Here is a 19,502-nt window from a genome sequence, read left to right on the forward strand (position 1 = left end):
GTTTTTCACCATGTTGCTCAGGTTGGTCTCCAACTCCCAGCCTCAAGCAATCCACCCACCTCGGCCTCCCAAAGTGCTGGAATTACAGGTATGAGCAACCACGCCTGGCCAGCTTTTAAATGTTAACCATCTTATTTATTTATTTACTTATTTTAAAATGCATCATAGACTATTTATTTCAGTGAATGGAAGAGTGACAGCAACACACCTTTGAAAGCAAACATTGAGAATATGTTAACAGGGCATGTTTCTTTCTCCATTGAATGGTCACCATTTTACTGGGTATTCAGTAGTATCTCCTTGTGGTTTAGCATTTACCTAATGACTAATGATATTGAAAAATCTTGCTGGGTGCGGTGGCTCACACCTGTAATCCCAGCACTTTGGGAGGCTGAGGTGGGCGGATCACAAGGTCAAGAGATGGAGACCATCTTGACCAACATAGTGAAAACTCTGTCTCTACTAAAAATACAAAAATTAGCTGGGCGTGGTGGCACGCACCTGTAGTCCCAGCTACTTGGAAGGCTGAGGCAGGAGAATTGCTTGAACCTGGGAGGCAGAGGTTGCAGTGAGCTGAGATCGCACCACTGCATTCCAGCCTGGGCGACAGAGAGAGACTCCATCTCCAAAAAAAAAAAAAAAAAAGAGAAAAATCTTTTCATGTACTTATTTACTACTCATATGGTGAATATTTTGGGCATTAAAAAAAATTTGAGGTTGTGTGCGGTGTCTCATGCCTTTGGTCCCAGCACTTTGGGAGGCCTAGAGGAGTGGATCACTTGAGGTCAGGAGTTTGAGACCAGCCTGGCCAATATGGCAAAACCCCATCTCCACTAAAAATACAAAAATTAGGTGTAGTGGTATACACCTGTAATCCCAGCTGGTCAGGAGGCTGAGGCATGAGAATCACTTGAACCTGGGAGGTGGAGGTTGCAGTGAGCAGAGATGGCGCCACTGCACTCCAGCCTGGGAGGCAGAGTGAGACTGTGTCTCAAAATAAATAAATAAGGCGGGGCGCAGTGGCTCACGCCTGTAATCCCAGCACTTTGGGAGGCCAAGGTGGGTGCATCACTTGAGGTCAGGAGTTCGAGACCAGCCTGGCCAACATGGTGAAACTTGGTCTCTACTAAAAATACAAAAATTAGCTGGGCGCGGTGGCAGGTGCTGTAATCCCAGCTACTGGGGAGGCTGAGACGGCAGAATCGCTTGAACCTGGGAGGTGAAGGTTGCAGTGAGCCAAGATCGCACCACTACTCTCCAGCCTGGGCGACAGAACAAGACTTTTTCTCAAAAATAAATAAATAAATAATTTAAAATATAAACATTCATTAATTTTTTTTAAAAAAATTGAGGGGATGACGGGGTGGTGCCTCGTGCTTGTAACCCCAGCACTTTGGAGGCTGAGGTGGGCGGATCACTTGAGTCCAGGAGTTCCCAGCCTGGGCAACATGGCGAAATGCCATCTCTGTGAAAAACAGAAAAACTAACCTGGCATGGTGGTGTGTTCCTGTAATTCCAGCTACTTAGGAGGCTGAGGTGGGAGAATTGCTTGAGCCCAGGAGGCAGAGGTTGCAGTGAGCTGAGATTGCACCACTGCACTCCAACCTGGGCAACAGAGTGAGACCCTGTCTCAAAAAAAAAAAAAAAAAAAAAAAAAAAGAATGAGCTGTTTGTCTTATTTTTGAGTTGTAAGAATTCTTTATATATTTAAGATACAAGTCCTTTATCAGATATATGTTTTGAAAATATTTTTTCCCCAGTGTATAGCTTGACTTTTGATCCTTTTAATTTTTTTTTTTTTTAGACTGAGTCTCACTCTGTTGCCCAGGCTGTAGTGCAGTGGTGTGATCTCAGCTGACTGCAACCTCTGCCCCCTGGGTTCAAGTGATTCTCCTGCCTCAGCCTCCCAAGTAGCTGGGATTACAGGTGCCCGCCACCACACCTTGCTAATTATTTTTTGCATTGTTAGTAGACACAGGGTTTCACCATCTTGGCCAGGCTGGTCTTGAACTCCTGACCTTGTGATTCACCTGCCTCAGCTTCCCAAAGTGCTAGGATTACAGGCGTGAGCCACTGTGCTCAGTCCAGCAGTTTTTGTTTTTTTTGTTTTTTTTGAGATGGAGTCTCACTCTGTCACCAGGCTGGAATGCAGTGGCACAATCTCAGCTCACTACAACCTCCACCTCCCTGGTTCAAGCGATTCTCCTGCCTCAGCCTCCCGAGCACTGGGACTACAGGTGCGCGTCACCAAGCCCAGTTAATTTTCATATTTTTAGTAGAGACAGGGTTTCACCATGTTAGCCAGGATGGTCTCAATCTCCTGACCTCGTGATCTGCCCAACTCAGCCTCCCAAAGTGCTGGGATTACAGGTGTGAGCCACCACGCCTGGAAAAAAAAATTTATTTAATTATTTATTTTATATAGCGATAGGGTCTTGCTATGTTGGCTAGGCTAGTCTTGAACTTCTGGCCTAATGCAATCCTCCTGTCTTGACCTCCCAAAGTGCTGGGATTACAGGCATGAGCCACTGTGCCCAGCCAACTTTTTATTCTTTTAATATTGTTTTTTGAAAGCAAAGGTTTTAAATGTTAAAGTTTAATTCATTGATTTTTTAATGGTCAATAGTTTTTATGTTCTACCTAAGAAATCTTTGCTTAGTCCAAAGTCCCAGAATTAAAAAAAATTTTTTTTGCAGGTTTTATAATTTTATTTCTTATATTTAGAGGTCTGTGGCCCATTTTTATTAATTTTTGTGAATAGTGTGAGGTAGGGGTCAACATTCTTTTTTCATGCATATGGATATTCGATTATTCCAACACTATTTTTTTTTTCACAAAGACTACTATCTACTACTTGCTGAGTGTTAAGCTGTACTTCTTAAAATTTGTATTTCAAACATACAATAACTCTTTTACACACCCCTTCTTTTAGGAAACTGGAAACACTGAGCTCCAGGGAAGTGGGGACCAACTGTAGTAATTTGTGTGATTTTCTATGCCTATTTTCTATCAGTTGACATATGCTCAATATATCACCTCATCAGAAGCAAGTTCAACTGACAATCTCCCATTTTCTGGGTCAAAAATTGTATTAAGAACTTTGCTAAGCACTTAACTTTGAGGGTATAAAGATAAAATCAAGCCATAAGCATTTAGGAAGTCAACAAATCCATGATGGAACAAAGAGTACAGAAACTTCCTACCCATAGGCTCAGATGATGCACATATACCACAGACACAGGATGAAAATCCCCACATTTCTTTTTGTTGTTGTTGTTTATTTTTTATTATTATTATACTTTAAGTTCTAGGGTACATGTGCATGACGTGCAGGTTTGTTACATATGTATACTTGTGCTATGTTGCTGTGCTGCACCCATCAACTCGTCAGCACCCATCAACTCGTCATTTACATCAGGTATAACTCCCAATGCAATCCCTCCCCCCTCCCCATGATAGGCCCCGGTGTGTGATGTTCCCCTTCCCGAGTCCAAGTGATCTCATTGTTCAGTTCCCACCTATGAGTGAGAACATGCGGTGTTTGGTTTTCTGTGCTTGTGATAGTTTGCTAAGAATGATGGTTTCCAGCTGCATCCATGTCCCTACAAAGGACACAAACTCATCCTTTTTTATGGCTGCATAGTATTCCATGGTGTATATGTGCCACATTTTCTTAATCCAGTCTGTCACTGATGGACATTTGGGTTGATTCCAAGTCTTTGCTATTGTGAATAGTGCTGCAATAAACATACGTGTTCATGTGTCTTTATAGCAGCATGATTTATAATCCTTTGGGTATATACCCAGTAATGGGATGGCTGGGTCATATGGTACATCTAGTTCTAGATCCTTGAGGAATCGCCATACTGTTTTCCATAATGGTTGAACTAGTTTACAATCCCACCAACAGTGTAAAAGTGTTCCTATTTCTCCACATCCTCTCCAGCACCTGTTGTTTCCTGACTTTTTAATGATCACCATTCTAACTGGTGTGAGATGGTATCTCATTGTGGTTTTGATTTGCATTTCTCTGATGGCCAGTGATGATGAGCATTTTTTCATGTGTCTGTTGTGGCTGAAATCAGTGTGTAGAAAACTTAATTTTGTATTCCCTAAGGAATGTTTAACTGCATTGGTCAATGTTTGTCAGGCTATGGGAACACTTCTCTCCTACTTCTGCTAGTTCCTTACTTGTCAGAGAATCACCTCTAACGTAACTCATCCTGCATCTATCCAGGCTGTCACCCTTCTCTTTGGGAGGTGGAGTAACTTATTTGATTGATGGATTCAGAACATGCATAGGGATGAGGACTATAGTTTATTGGGGCTCTTAAACTCCAAAGGTCCAGACAAAATAGAATGCTAAAGATTGGTTTAATAAATGTTTTAGTATTTAGTTGTAAGACATGTCTTCTCCAAGTCCACAAAGCATGAAATAGGCTTAAGGTACAGTCACAGATTTTTGTTTCTACATAATAACTTCCTATTAAAAGAATCAGGCAGCTCAAAATGGCTATTGAATTTGGATATTTAGAACTAGGACTAGCAACTTGTTAAAGAATGGTTCTATTCTATTTTGAAGCAGAATTTATATTAAAAGACCTGTTGAGGTTTATTTTAGGTCTATGAATTTATTGATCAATAGAAGTGTTTTTCAGCACATGAACAATACTTAAAATAAACAAGCTTAAACTCTTATGATGCGATATCTTTACGCCTCCTGAATGTGCTTTTTCCTTGTTGATATCAAAACCAAATGATGAGTTTAATGGTTCTTTGCATTGAAACCAAGTATTAGTTCTCATGATTCGGGTAATATTCTTTGTCTTAATGTCATATTGAAATTGCTTTGATCCACGGCTGAAATAGAAGAATCCTAGAGACAGAGAATCAGGATTAGTTATCTTTCATAACTATGTAATACTTCCATACTTTTAAATTTTATAAACTTGGAAAAAAATAACGTTATGGAGAGCAAAGACATTTGTGGAATCACATACATACATTTTAGTTTTCTACTGTCATGTGGGAAATCCTATCGTTTTTATTTCCCTAAGGAGGAAGTCAATGTTATAAAGTGTGAGTTTAAAGGGACTTTTTACCTTTCTAGCCAGACTGCAGTCTATGCCAGAGGTTCTCAAACTAGGCTTCAACAAAGTGTCTCAGTGAAGGGGAGAAGGCCCCTGTGGATGTGGCCTTGGTCTCTATATCCTCGTTTTCTTAGAGCTGTTCTACTTTGCTCTGCTTTAGGTTACGAGGTTCTGTGTTAGTTTCATTGTAGTAATAGATCGTGTCACTCAAAAATATTTCTAGACATCTGATTACTCCACAGTCTAGGTCTAGGTCATTGTCTTTGATGATAGAGTTGCTGGATTGTATGCATTACATTGCCTGAGGTTCTTTTAAAACTACAGGTTCCTAGGTATCACTCACAATTCTGCCTCAAATACTTTGTTTCACACACAAACCCCTTATGTACATTAAGCTACATACATTAAAGTTTGAGAATCATTGTTTTGTTCATGTGCTTACTTTGTATACTTTAGGGGGTATCTTTACTTATCAATGATGAGTAAAATGGATTTGGTACTTTTTACCTAGATTTGAGATGGTATAACAGAGAGTATAATTCAGGATTTATAAATTCAGTTTGTCATAATGCTTGTCAGGTTAATGTTTATTATTGTATATACTTAAGAGTAGCAAAATTGCATTAAAATAGAAACATTTAAGTTTTTGTGCTGTCTTTTTTCACAGTCAACACAGTCTCACAAGTATCCCAATAAGTGAGACATCCTTGCTTACCTTTGTACTGGAAAGCAGCATCAACACGGATACTGATTCCAGGAAAGTGTTTTACCACCCTCTGCGGGAACCCTTTGTCCATGGTTTGGGTCATTTCATCAAACCTGCATATAAGGATATGAAAGGATACCAGAGGATCTTTGGTTTGGGGAGCTTAATTTGTCTACTGCTCAACTTAGAGTCAAGCAGGGATGTGGGGAATACATAGGCCTAGTAGAGGAAAACTAATTGGATCTATAATAAAAATATAGTAAAGATTATGTTTGGTTGAATCACTTATAGAATCTTCCAAACAAGAAATGATCAGGGAAAAAGGCCACAACATTTGTTAGATTGATGCTATTCAGAGGAATTGTTACATCAGATTGAAGGCTGAGCTTGGAGCGTTCAAAAATTTTCACTAGATATGTTTGTGTCATTGGCAATTTGGTTGGGGTCATCAACTTTTTATTTTATCTTATCTTTAGTTTTTAAGTTGAAGGAAAGTCATTAGACTCATTGAGATCTCTTTCGGCTTGATAAATGTCATTCTCTGCCTTCATTATTCACTTTAAGAAGACTATAGGCTGGGCGTGGCGACCCATGCCTGTAATCCCAGCATTCTGAGAGGCCGAGGCGGGTTGATTGCTTGAGCCCAGGAGTTCGAGACCAGACTGAGAATCATGATGAAACCCCATCTCTACAAAAAGTACAAAAATTAGCCAGGTGTGGTGGCACATGCCTGTAGACCCAGTTACTTGGGGGGTGCTGAGGCAGCAGGATCGCTTGAATGCGGGAGGTTGAGGCTGCAGTGAGCAGAGATTGCAGCACTGCACTCTAGCCTGGGAGACAGGGCAAGACTCTATCTCAAAAAATAAATAAATAAATAATAGAAAGTATTATGGATTCATTTTATTTTTGTCTGTGTCAAAGTGATGCTACTGTGAATATTTTTTTCCATAATAAAACAAAGAGTCAATCGTCTATAAACTTACCTCCAGCACCAAATGCCCACAAAGAAGTAGGTTTTTCTTGTGGTCTTATCACAGACGGCTGCATCTACTTTCTTCACACGTCCTGGAAAACCTAATGTATGAATGGATTTGGGATAATCTGGCAAGACAGCATATCCTCTGATCATCCAGAAGTTTTCATCTATTAAGAGAGAGAGTGATTATTTATTTTCTAGAGGGAGAAATAGATAACTTAAGAAATGTAAAAATAATTAGATGCCTAGTTCCTTTTAGCTTCAGTGCTTAGAGATTTAATAATCTTATGTCCACATTCATTCTTACTACTGTCTTTAGCTGCTCACATTATATTACACAAATAAATATACCGGTAAAAGTCAATAGTATGTATACCTTTGTCAATTGGTTTCATTGTATTGATTGCTTTTAATTGGCTAACTCTGTCAAAACAATCAACTAAGCAATGCATATATGTATTAAAATAATATATTGTACCCCATAAATATGTACAATTATTATGTGTCAATTGAAATTTTTAAAATGAAGTATGTTTGGACATGTTCTCCTAAGTTTCAGCCTCCAAGTGCTCTCAAAGGCTAGTAATCTGATAACATCATATAAAAAGTTGGGTTGCTAGATTAAATAGTTAATTTGAATTTCAAATTAAAGTAGAGATGGGGTTTGTAGGATGGGGTTTCACCATGATTCTCAGTCTCGTCTTGAACTCCTGGGCTCAAGCGATCCACCCGCCTCAGCCTCTCAAAGTGCTGGGGTTACAGGCATGAGTCGCCACACCCAGCCCATAGTGTTCTTAAAGTGAATAATGAAGGCAGTGGATGACATTTATCAATATTGATGCAAATCAGTTAAATTTGAATTTCAAGTGAACAGTGACTAACTTTGGGTATAAATAAATACAAAATATTTTAAGGGATATATACATACACCAAAAAATTATTTGTTGTTTATCTGAAATTTATAGTGTCCTATATTTTTATTTGCCAAATCTGGCAACTTTAGCAGAAAGTGAACATTAAAGAGAGATTAATTACCTTTATTTGGCAGAAAAAGAGACTTTTTTAGTTCTTATCACACAGGTTTATTTTAGTCCCTGTGCAGCTAAGATTGTGTTTATCTTCACAGCCACAGAGAATCCTAGTTTGTTATATTCTTTATGACAGGAACCTAAGATGAGGGCAAAAGCCCTACACGTTGGCTCAGGCATGAAGATTTTATTTCTTACACCAAAATACCCATTGGTTAGTTCAGGCAGCCAGAGGGAGAAGAGGAATCAGGATGGGCAAGGTTACCTTTGAAAACCAGAATCTTATCTCTGGGGTTCTCATATGCAGCTTGCAGATCAGCTGGCAGAGATGGCCAGAATGAAGCAATTAATTCAAACTCAACATCTGTGATATCATAATAGATCCTCCATAGGTGCCTGTGTTAAACAAAAAACACTTTACCCATGCAGCCTATTTCCATATCAATGAAAACTTTGCAATCTTAGGCTTGCCTTTTATCTAATTGGTTGGTATCTTCCTCAAATAACTGAGATAATTAGCATAATTTTCCTCAGCAAATTTAGGTGGTTGTGAGTTCAGTTCAGTTTGGGACTCCCAAGTTCAGGACATGCCTTTGTGCCCACTCTCTTGGGTCCGTAGAGTGGCAAACTCTTCATGGAATTCTTATTCTGAGTTCCGAATGCACAATGGTTTTGTTTTTGCCAAAGCAGCAACACCCAACATTCTAAGCCAACACCAAGCATTCCTAAGGAGAACTTTTTGAAGCAGATGCTTGCTGGAATGAAGAAATGTAATCATTGATGAGCCAAAACACTTCCTCAGTATTTCCCTTCTGGCTGCAAAATTCCGAGTCTATGAATGAGACGTTAAAAGTCCTTATATTCCATTTTCCTCCACATACACGCCACTCCTCTCTGACATTCATGATGGGTAGCCTCTCGGCTTCTGCTGATCAGAGAATGGTGGTGATAGCATGGATCGTAACATGATACATTCATGGGTGAAAGGAGTCCAATTTCAAATATTCTTTCCTTTTGCCCCTGTATCTTTGTCAATGGTGTATGTCTTGATATTTTGCTATAAAAATATGGTCATGGTCTACATAACTGACACATCATGCTGCAACTTAAGTTCAATAAATTTTAGTGAGAGAAGGGATTTCCCACTACAGCTAACACTTTATTGATGCAACTTTAAGAAATGTTCAGTAAGGTGCTGACCCGTATTTAACAACTGGCTCTCCAGGTGGGAAGAAGACATGACTTTAATCATTTGCTGATTTTCAGACGTAAATACTCCAACCATGGCCAGTTTCAAGCTGCCTATGTGATGTGAACTGGTTTGCAAAATTCCTGAAAATGTAACAATAGGCTCCTGTAATGAAGTGTAAGTTGGCTGCAGTAGGCCACTGGGATTGGTGGACTCTTCTGGCCAAGAAGTCCCTGAAAGTAGACTCTATTTCCCCTTCTTATGCAATGGCAATTTTTAAAATTCCTTAAAGACTTTAAAAAATTTATCCAACAACTACAAGACACACGCATATGGTAAAGCATTCAAACAGTATGTTCAGTTATAAAATGAAGATAAAAGGCACACATTTTCACTAGCTCTGTGACTACCTCATTATCCTCAAATCCCTTGAAAAGAAAAATCTTCATAGGAAGTTGAGGTGTTTAGGGAAATGAGTTTACCTGCCTTTAAAGAACATTACTTCTCTGCGGAAAGTGGTGATAGCATCAAAAGTCAAGTCAGGGTCACAGGCATGGGATATAGTGGGTTCCTTTGGCTTAGCAGGTACCTTAGGCAGACCTCCTTTGATGAGAAAAAAAATACCACAATGAATTAAGAGGGTATGAAGAAATATGCCTACACAAGGGTCTTACGTAAGTGGATATTTGCTTCATGATAATATTTCAAGAAGTTATTTTCTTAACTTCCTTTCTGCAAAGCTTCCTATTTAGTTCACATATATTGAGATTTATAATTTTGCTCACCATAGATGGATTGGATTCCATTGATATCATCCTGAGAAAGTGGGTATTTTCTGGGATCCAGGGAGACATAATTTGGGAACATCAAGGCTGTTTGATCATTGGAGTGAGACAGCCCCAGTGCATGACCAAATTCATGAGCAGCCACAAGAAACAAGTTGAATCCTTGATAACAACAGGGAAAACACGAGCACATGACTTAATCAAAAAGAGAATGGTTGCATCTAAGATTGGAAAGTAACTAAGGGGAATGAAATAAAGGCTTGCTATATAGCAGATAATTCTCATATGTACCACCATTTATCTGGGAAATATTTCAATACTAATAAAGTCATGTGTTGCTTAATGACGGGGATATGTTCTGAGAAATGCATCATTGTGCAAACATTATAGGTGCACTTACACAAACCTAGATGGCACAGCGCACTACACACCAAGGTTACATGGTATAGCCTCTTGCTCCCAGGTTACAAACCTGTATTGCACATTACTTTACTGAATATTATAGGTAATCCTAGCACAATGGTAAGCAATTATTTAGCGCAATGGGAAGTATTTGTCTATCTAAACATATCTGAATATGAGGAAGGTACAGTAAAAATATGGTATAAAAGATTAAAAAAAATAGTACAGCTATGTAGGACACTTACCATGAATGGAGCTTGCAGGACTGGAAGTTGCTCTGGGTGAGTCAGTGAGTGAGTGAGTGGTGAGTGAATGTGAAAGCCTAGGGCATTATGTAGACTGTATAAACACTGGACACTTAAGCTACACCAAATTAAAAAAATTTTTTTTCTTCAATAATAACCTTTGCTTACTGTAACTTTTTTACTTTGTAATTTTTTTTTTTGAGGCAGGGTCTTGCTCTGTTGCCCAGGCTGGAGTGGTGTGATCATAGCTCACTGCAGCCTCAAACTCCTAGGCTCAGGCACTCCTCCTGCCTCAGCCTCCTGAGCAGCCGGGACTACAGGTGCATGCCACCATGTCCAGCTAATTTTCTTATTTGTTTTTGTAGAGATGGGGGTCTCACTGTGTTGCCCACGCTGATCTTGAACTCCTGGGCTAAAGCAATCCTCCAGCTTGGTCTTTCAAACTGCTGGGATTACAGGTGTGAGCCACCACCTCCGGCCTAAACTTTTACATTTTTAAAATTTTGGACATTTTTGTGACTTAGCTTAAAACACAAACTTGTTGTATAGCTCTACAAAAATATTTCCTTCCTTCAATCAGGATCATCTGTATTACTGTCTTCCACCTCCATATCTTGTCCCACTGGAAAGTCCTCAGGGACAATAACATGCATGGAGCTGTCATCTCCTATGGTAACAATGACTTCTTCTGGAAGCCCTCCTGAAGGGCCTACCTGAGGCTGTTTTACAGTTACCTGTTTTTTTTTTCTTCCTTTCTTCTCTTCCTTCCTTCCTTCCTTCCTTCCTTCCTTCCTTCCTTCCTTCCTTCCTTCCTTCCTTCCTTCCTTCTTTCTTTCTTTCTTTCTTTCTTTCTTTCTTTCTTTCTTTTTCTTTCTCTCTCTCTCTCTTTCTTTTTTTTTTTTTTTACAAGTAGGAGTATATTCTAAAATAACCAGAAAAGGTATAGTACATTAAATACATAAACCAGTAACATGGTTGTTTAATATCAAGTATTATGTACTTCACACAATTGTATGTGCTGAACTTTTATATGACTGGCAGTACAGTAGGTTTGTTCATATCAGCATCACCACAAACATGTGAGTAATGTGTTGTGCTATGACATCACTAGGTGTCAGGAAATTTTCAGCTCCATCATAATCGAATGGGACCACTGTCACATACATAGTCCATAGTTGACTGAAATATGATTAAATGGCACATGACTTTAATTGGTATTAGTCACATCATGGAAAAATATAGCCTAGGGTAAGGCTTGAAACTGGTGTCTCAGAAATGGATAATATTTTTTTAAAAATAGAAGTCACCAGTTTGGGGTTGTTGCTAGACTATACTATATGTGATCATGTTGCTCCTACTTTTATTCTTCAGAGGTTCCATTTTGGCTATAGGATAAAGTCCAAACACCTTCACATGACCCTCCACAGTCTAGTCCCTGCCTTTTTTCAGCCTCATATTTTATTTTCGTATTCCACGAGCTAACTATATTAAATCGCTGGCATTTTTCTTCTGTGCCAGGTTCTTTCTAATCTCTACGTCTTCATACCTTCATCTCTTTGCTAAGAATATATCTCTTCTACTTTCTCTTGGCTTAACTACCCTATTTATTCCCCAGGACTTCCCTCTAAAGTCATTTCCTTCATGTAACCCTTATCCCTCCTGCTCTTATCCAGGTTGAGTTAAATGCACGGCTCCGGCTTCCACAGACTCAGCACTTGATTCTGTCATAGCCCGTAAGGGCTGTATTGTTTATTTCTGTCACCCTGGGTACAGGAACCATGTCTTAATTATCTTTTATACCTAGAGACTGTGACTGCTTAATAATGATGAGTGGATGTCCAGGTGTTGTCTGAATGAAAAAATGGTTAGATGTGCTTCCTAGACATGACCATCGTGACTTTTCCAGAAGGCTTACTAGGCATGTTAGAATTGCCTTTGTCTTTGTCTGCCTCTCCCACTAGTCTGTAAGGCTCTAAGTATAGAAGACCGCTCCCTTGGGCCTGGCATGGTGGTTCACTCCTCTAATCCCAGCACTTTGGGAGGCCAAGGTGGGTGGATACCTTGAGCTCAGGGGTTCAAGAGCAGCCTGGGCAAAAAGGAGAAACCCCATCTCTACTAAAGAAAAAAAAAAAAAAAGTAGCTGGGTGAGGTGGCCTGTGCCTGTGGTCCCAGCTATTTGGGAGGCTGAGGTAGGAGAATTGCTTGAGTCCGAGAGGCATAGGTTGCAGCGAGCTGAGATTGTTCCACTGCACTCCAGCCTGGGCGACAGAGTTAGACCTGGTCTCAAAAACTAAATACATAATAAATAAATGATAAATAAATAAATAAAACAAACAAACAAACAAAAAAAGTCCATCCCTCGATTTGCAACTAAGTGTATGGAGCCTAAGGGAAGCCTCAGCTTCCCTGATGGAAACTTGCCAAGTTATGTTTTCACTAAGCAAACATAAAAGGGCAAAGAATTATGTCATGGTCTTTGACACTTCTCTGCTCTTGTCTTTGCTGCTGCCCCTTGCCTGGCTGGCTATGTCACTGTGTGTGCTTTTGGACAAGGAACTGGAAAAATGAATATTGGGAAAAGTAATTCAAACTCAGGTTCTTTAAATGAAGTCCAGACCTTTATTCTGGCTTTCAAGACCCTCTGCAATCTGAATCCTATTTGCCATTTTAGCCTTGTCTTCTACAAATCCATTCCTTATGCTGGATAGACCTATTCTGTTCAGAAAACTCCTATTCACCCTCTTTACCCTACTTTGTCTTCTTAGTTCCTGTTGAGCCTCCAGTTCTCAGGTTTGACATAGCTTCCTTTGCTGACCTGTGGGTCTGGATTGGAATTTCTTCTGTGTGGACCTATTACTTTGCCATAGTTTCCTTTATCTCAGTACTGATACTGCTGATTTTAGTTGCCATTTAATTGTCTGCGTGTCCCTTAGACTGTAACCCCTTCAGGGCAGCTTCTGTGTCTTTTATACTAGGGTATATTTCATTTCTATGACAGAGCCTGAGTCATAGTGGATGTTCAATAAATGATCGTTGAGTGACTTTATTTACCAATGATTTGTAGAGTATTTCTCATGTGCCAACACTGTTACCAGCCATATGACACTGTAGGAAAAAGATGACAAAACTCTCTGTCTCATGGAGACGTGACTAAATAGATAAATTTGTGCATTATACATTCATAACTTTGTAAATATTTTTTCTTATATCTAGAATGTAATTCCACCCTAGTTTTCATTATCATCATCGATACTAATAATTGTCAACAGAATCTTTAATGTCAAGCATTTCTGAGTGTTCACTATGGACAACCTCTGAAAGGTGTTTTCACCTTTACTAACCTAGTTAGGGCAAGGGTAATTTATTTCACCCTCCTAAAAGAAGAGCATCATTATTATTTTACATGCAAAGAAATAGAGAGTAAGAAAATTACTTGACTTGCCCCAGGTCCCTCAGCTGGTAAATGGGAAGCCCTGAAAGGAACCAGTGTCTGCCAAGCTACAAACTTGCTTTTTCTTCTCCCCAACACTGTAGCAGCATCTGTAGCAGTCTGCAAGGCCTGTTTAGTTGTTTGGTACACACGTGTCTGCCACACACACACTCACAATAAGCTTGGCACTGGCTTTGCTTTGAGAGACTCTCAGGAAAATCAAAATCTCTGTATGTGCTTAAAGTCCTCTGACATCCCCATGCAATGACCCTGAGGAAGCAGCCTAATGGCGTCATTGGCAGATGCTGTGTCTGTTGCTCTTAAGCAAGTTACACCAAGACTTTTGCCACCCTTTCGTAGAACAGAGCCTCCAAATTGCAATGAAAGAGGTGATCATATAGGCTATTGCTGAATTTCCTATTTTTAAAATTACAATTTTATTGGAGATTATGTTTGCTTGATGTTTTTTGTTTCCATTGGAGAACAAGAAGATATTTTCCCCTTTAATGTCAGTGAACTAAGAGTTATACAATTGGATCACAGAGGGCCCACAATTTCTACTCTGAGTGAATGTAATAAAGTAGTCAGAAGACAATCCTTTTTGGAACTGCTGCCTAGTTGCCCACCCAGAACTTGGTTGAGGACTGTATTTATCTCCCGCCTTGCTCAAACAAGCCTTACCAATGTGGAACCCAGATACATTGGACTTAAAAAAAAAATAACTTACCCCACACATCCCCCTTGGCAGAGGGCTTAAAGCAGTATGGGTAAGAGTAACTGCTACTTAGTATTGGATTTAAGAGACAAAAGGATAGTGAAATCTTTGATTTCTGCCTCTAGATATGAAAGTAAAGCCTGGCTGAGCAAGGGGAATCATTCTGATTTTGGCAAGTGCTAGGATATTTCCTATAACTGTTTGATGAAACATTTCCGCAGTGTCTTCAGACTAGTACCAAACAAATATTGAAACATGTCTCAGCAGAAGATACACAACAGACTTGGTTCATTCCTCTCCTCTCTTGCTTGGGTGACAATGTTATCTTACCTCCTTCAATTTCTTGTCTGCTTGTGATGGTAAGTCATGTGGCAATGGCAGCAGCCAATCCCGGATTTTGCATGCTGCTGCCTGAACCTCAGCCAGTACTGACTTTCGCCCTTTTCACTGGCACTTGGAAGAACAGTTGCATCACCTGTTCTGACTGAGCAGTGAGTAGCCATGGACCATTTTGTGTCACAGGCTTTCAGTTTCACAGAAAGTGCAAAGCTGACCTAGACCGATTATCTGGAGATACATGGTCAGGAATGACCTGTATCCTTGTATACTATCCATCAGGACCACTATAACCTGTGCTTTCCTATGACTCTGGAAGCTAGACACCAGACCCAAGGTGACTATTGCCAATGACAGAAAAAAAGAATGGGGGGCCCAAAAATCTACTGAGCTTGCTCTTTTGTTTGAGGCATACACTGCTACCTGTTAATATAGTATAGTTTGATATTTTTGTCAGAACAGTAGTAAAACACCTCGAATGCTAGGCAGGCCCATTGAGAAAAATAAACTTACTTGGTTTGAAGAAATAAGTCAAATATAAGCATTAAGGTCTGATTCCTTTGTAGCTGGGCAAGAGTTAGAAGAGGAGGTTCATGCTTTGAAATAGAGCCTCTATGGGCTATGAATCCATACACTGTCCTTTAACTGCTAACTCAAAATTACCACCTCCCTAGAGTCTTCTTTCAATCCTCAAGCAACTGATGACTTCTACCACTGGTACAACACAAAACATCTTCTGCCTTATATGGCAGGTATGTGGGCTGGCCTTGTGTACCACACAGGATCATGAACCTCTGAAAGCTTACACTTTTCCAGTACAACTTTGGGGTCCAGAGGACACCTTGTATAGTTCTAGGCACACAGTGGCCCCTCAGACATTATGGGTGTATGGATGAATGTATGAGTAATGAAGAATGCTCTGATCATAATAGAATTAGCAAATTTATGAGGGTGTATTGAACACTTCCATCAATGTCATCTTGGAATATGGAAAATTGTGGGGACATTGGGAACTTTAGAGTTAAAAAGCAACTAGTTACAAAACTATTCTTTTCAGGGATTCTTTAGAATAATAAAATTTTGTTCATAAAGAAAATTAGACTCACCTGCTCCATCCTTGGTCCAGTTTTCATCCTCATCAAAATGAGTGTCACCACCCAGACCCGGACCAGGAGGAAAGGCATGGCCAAGCACTCCCAGGGGACCATCAAAATAGCGAGGACACCGACCATGGACTGAGACACAATTTATTGGAGGAAAAAAGATCAGTTTCCTCAAATCTCCAGAGATGAAAATAGCTTTGCTCTCTGTTGAAAACCTTACCTCGAGTCCTAAAGGCAATCATGATGTCTGCAATCCCCTTTGAAATCTTGGTGAATTGTAGTGGAGTAACTTTGCTCCACACTTCTAAACCTTCTTGTATAGCCTCATCCACAGCAGTTCGTGCCATATCCGGAGTATAGTTTATTATTCTTAAAAATTAACAAAAATATGTCAATTTCTGGTTTATTCATTCATGAATATACACACATAACTACAAAAAACATTTCTAGCTTATCAATAATGTGCTGCAGTAACTTTGGTGTGGTGCAGTTATCTTATAGTTGCATAGCACTTTATTTAAATGAAATACTGTTACATATACTATACAATTAAATTCCTTTATCTTCCCTATGAATCAGTAGTATTATAACACTTCAACAAAGGAGGCTCAAAGAGGTTAAATGACTTCCCTAAGATCACATCCTGCGATAGCATTAATCTCATGTACGTGTTGGCTTGTATATGAAAGTATTATAAAGACATTCTTAAAAAGAATTGAGAATCATTTTTTGGAATGGCTTTTGGAAATTAGTCTTGTGCATGTATCATATATTAAGAATCTTTTTTTTTTTTTTCTTTTGAGACAGAGTCTCACTCTATCCCCCGGGGTGTAGTGCAGTGGCGTGACCTCGGCTCACTGCAACCTCTGCCTCCCAGGCTCAAGTGATTCTCATACCTCAGCCTCCTGAGTAGCTGGGACTACAGATGAAAGCCACCACGCCCGGCTAATTTTTGTATTTTTTAGTAGAGATGGGGTTTTGCCATGTTGGCCAGGCTGGTCTCAAACTCCTGACCTCAGGTGATCTGTCCACCTCTGCCTCCCAAAGTGCTGGGATTACAGGCATGAGCCACTGCTCCCAGTCCGTATATGAAGAATCTTACATGAGAACCACAAGAATTGCTCAGGAAAAGATCTTTCTCTTGTTTATGTTCCCTATCTTGCTAAACTCATTTTTGTCTCAAGTCCTAGCACTCAGTAAGATGAAAGAAAGGCTCTAGAGTGGTGGTCAAGGTGACTGCCTCTGTCTCAGATCGAGGGCATACCGCCTCCTCTTCCTGCCGATGAGTCAGCCAGCCCCCTTTTCCTTGAGATGTCTGAGGGAAACACCTTACTTTGCTCTGGGGGGCTCATCTGAGATTTGGCAACTATCTCTCTCACACACACATGTCTCTGACATAAACTGGTTGTGTTCCAGGATCTCCCCATTTTCTCTTGAGCACCCTTTATCCATGCTGTCAAGTATCTGCAGTCAGATGATAGCATTTGTTCAGAGCTTATATGATGGTGGCAGAGGCTAGAGATGAGAGCATGTCTGCTGGAGCCAGTAACAGCTGTGTAACCTCAGCCATGGTAAATAAACTTTTGTTTCAGTTTCTCTGTATTTAAGGTGGCGGTAGCAGCAGAGCCTATAGCACAGGTTTGTTGGGAAGATACCGTAAATGGAGCCTATGATGTGCTGTGCACACAGGAAGTGCTCAGTCAAATGAATGAATATTATTCTGTTCCTCGGAAATTATCTTTATGTTCCTTTGGATTAGGTGGAAATAAGCTGACAGAAGCATTACCTGTAGGTGAGGTTGTATTTTCTCCACCCAGGGAGGGTGTAGCCATACTGGCCCACATCAGGCACCCCACACCTGGGTGTCTTCATGATCTCAAGGGTGTTTGAGTCCAGTTTTCCAGTCACTGTCAATCCAAAAAATGCTTGCATTTCCCGAATTTTGTCATCTATGAGACTCCTGTTCTTGCTTTGAACAAGATGATTCCCTTCTATTTCAAGAGAGTAGAACTGGTTGAGATATGCCTGACCAAAAAGATAAGAAAAAAAAAAAAAAAAAGAGACACAGACTACAGGAGAGCAAATCTCCATCTCAGGATAAAGCAAAAATGCCTAAAATTTCTTTTGGCAATAGGAAGAGGGGGGAAAGAAAAAGAAGTAATGAGAGAAAGAGAGGAGTGAAGGAGGAAAGAAGGACACAAAGAGTAAAATAGTAAGTCACCCTGCTCTTTCAATTTCCAAGACTTGGTTGACTTACGAGTGCCCAGAATTAGCCAAAGTACATGGCTCAGAAACTTCCGCAGAAGAGAATGAAGCTTCGTCTATCTGTTAAATGATGACATATCTTACATATTTTTGCTGTTACTTTCATTTTAGTGTTTCTTTGAAACAAATTCTAGAAGAAATAAGTGGTTATCCACTGTGCACATCTATTTGGTTTAACCAAATATAAAAAGTTAACTGAACTGATTTTTAGAGGGAATCTGTAAAGCAATGTATTATTTTCATACAAATAGGGATTAGGGCTCCAAATTGTAGACTGGGTCCACCTGGTAGTCTTGTAATGCTTCTATAGCAATCTCCATGCCTTGCAGGGCTCTCTCCTTTCTCCTCTCACTGAACATCCCTTCATTTGTGACCATTGCCAAAAGTTATAGCAGATCCTTTCCCCCTCCCTGGCCCAGCCCCCACCCCAACACAATTTCTTGATATCCTTAGAGCTAGACAAATGAAAAGCAGCTCCTTCTCACAAAAAAGTTCAGGACTCTTTTGCAGGAATGTGTTTTCTTTTTAAGTCCCAAAAGAATCAATAAAATAAGCTTCATATCAATAGTCATCGATATCATTTATTAAGACAATACCTGAGCCAGTTGCATGTTTTCTTCATTTTCCATCATCCGGACTGTAGGAAATGCAGAAGAAAATGTTATAAAGAACAAAAATAGAAGCAGAAGGTGCTTCATTCCTCTCTTTCTCAGCTGAAGCCGGTTCTGTTAGCAGAGAATTTAGAAAATAATAGTGAGACGTGGCATGAATTGGCTTGTATCATCATTTAATTAATAACAGAAAAGGACACTTGCCATAAAGTGTGTCATGATTTGCTTTTTTTTTTTTTTTTGACTGAGCTGATTTTGTAATCTTGGTCTGCAGTTATTTAGTAAACACAGTTAGTGCTTATTACTGAATTGAATAGACTGGGAAGTGAGCCTCCACGTTATTTTTTTCCTTGCAAAGTTTTCTTTTGAGGGCAATCTCAAAATATCTTGGTAGGATGTTATCATAAAAAGACAAATGAATCAGGAATCAGACTACCCTTATTAATTAAGGTAAACTTCAAATGTTTATTGAATTCCTACTGTTTGCCTGCCCCTGTGAATGCAATCTTGTTGGAGAATTCAGACACATGCAGAAATTAATGTAGTGGAAGCAAGTGGGCAAATACACAGTACAGATTATAAAGACTAAGAAGGGCCAAAGGCAGATCACTGCTTATGAGT

At 39.7% G+C, this 19,502-nt stretch overlaps 1 protein-coding gene across 2 annotated transcripts; it reads right to left on the minus strand.

Moving 5' to 3' along the window:
* Positions 1-4,355: 4,355 nt before the first annotated feature.
* On the minus strand, positions 4,356-19,022 carry MMP27 (matrix metallopeptidase 27). Of its 2 annotated transcripts, XM_028833924.2 has the most exons (10): positions 18,867-19,022; positions 17,792-18,030; positions 16,226-16,374; positions 16,009-16,137; positions 9,775-9,936; positions 9,472-9,592; positions 8,066-8,196; positions 6,780-6,939; positions 5,806-5,909; positions 4,356-4,876 (listed from the first exon to the last, which is right to left on the minus strand). In XM_028833924.2, exons 1-10 carry the CDS (start codon positions 18,966-18,968, stop codon positions 4,632-4,634), a joined length of 1,542 nt encoding a protein of 513 aa, XP_028689757.1. In that variant the 5' UTR covers positions 18,969-19,022; the 3' UTR covers positions 4,356-4,631. The 2 variants fall into 2 exon arrangements, with proteins under 2 accessions (XP_028689757.1, XP_077821039.1); XM_077964913.1 differs by lacking the exon at positions 9,775-9,936 and having other exon boundaries at positions 18,867-19,013.
* Positions 19,023-19,502: the final 480 nt, after the last annotated feature.

This window comes from Macaca mulatta, chromosome 14 (assembly GCF_049350105.2).
Source record: "Macaca mulatta isolate MMU2019108-1 chromosome 14, T2T-MMU8v2.0, whole genome shotgun sequence".
NCBI lineage: Eukaryota > Metazoa > Chordata > Mammalia > Primates > Cercopithecidae > Macaca > Macaca mulatta.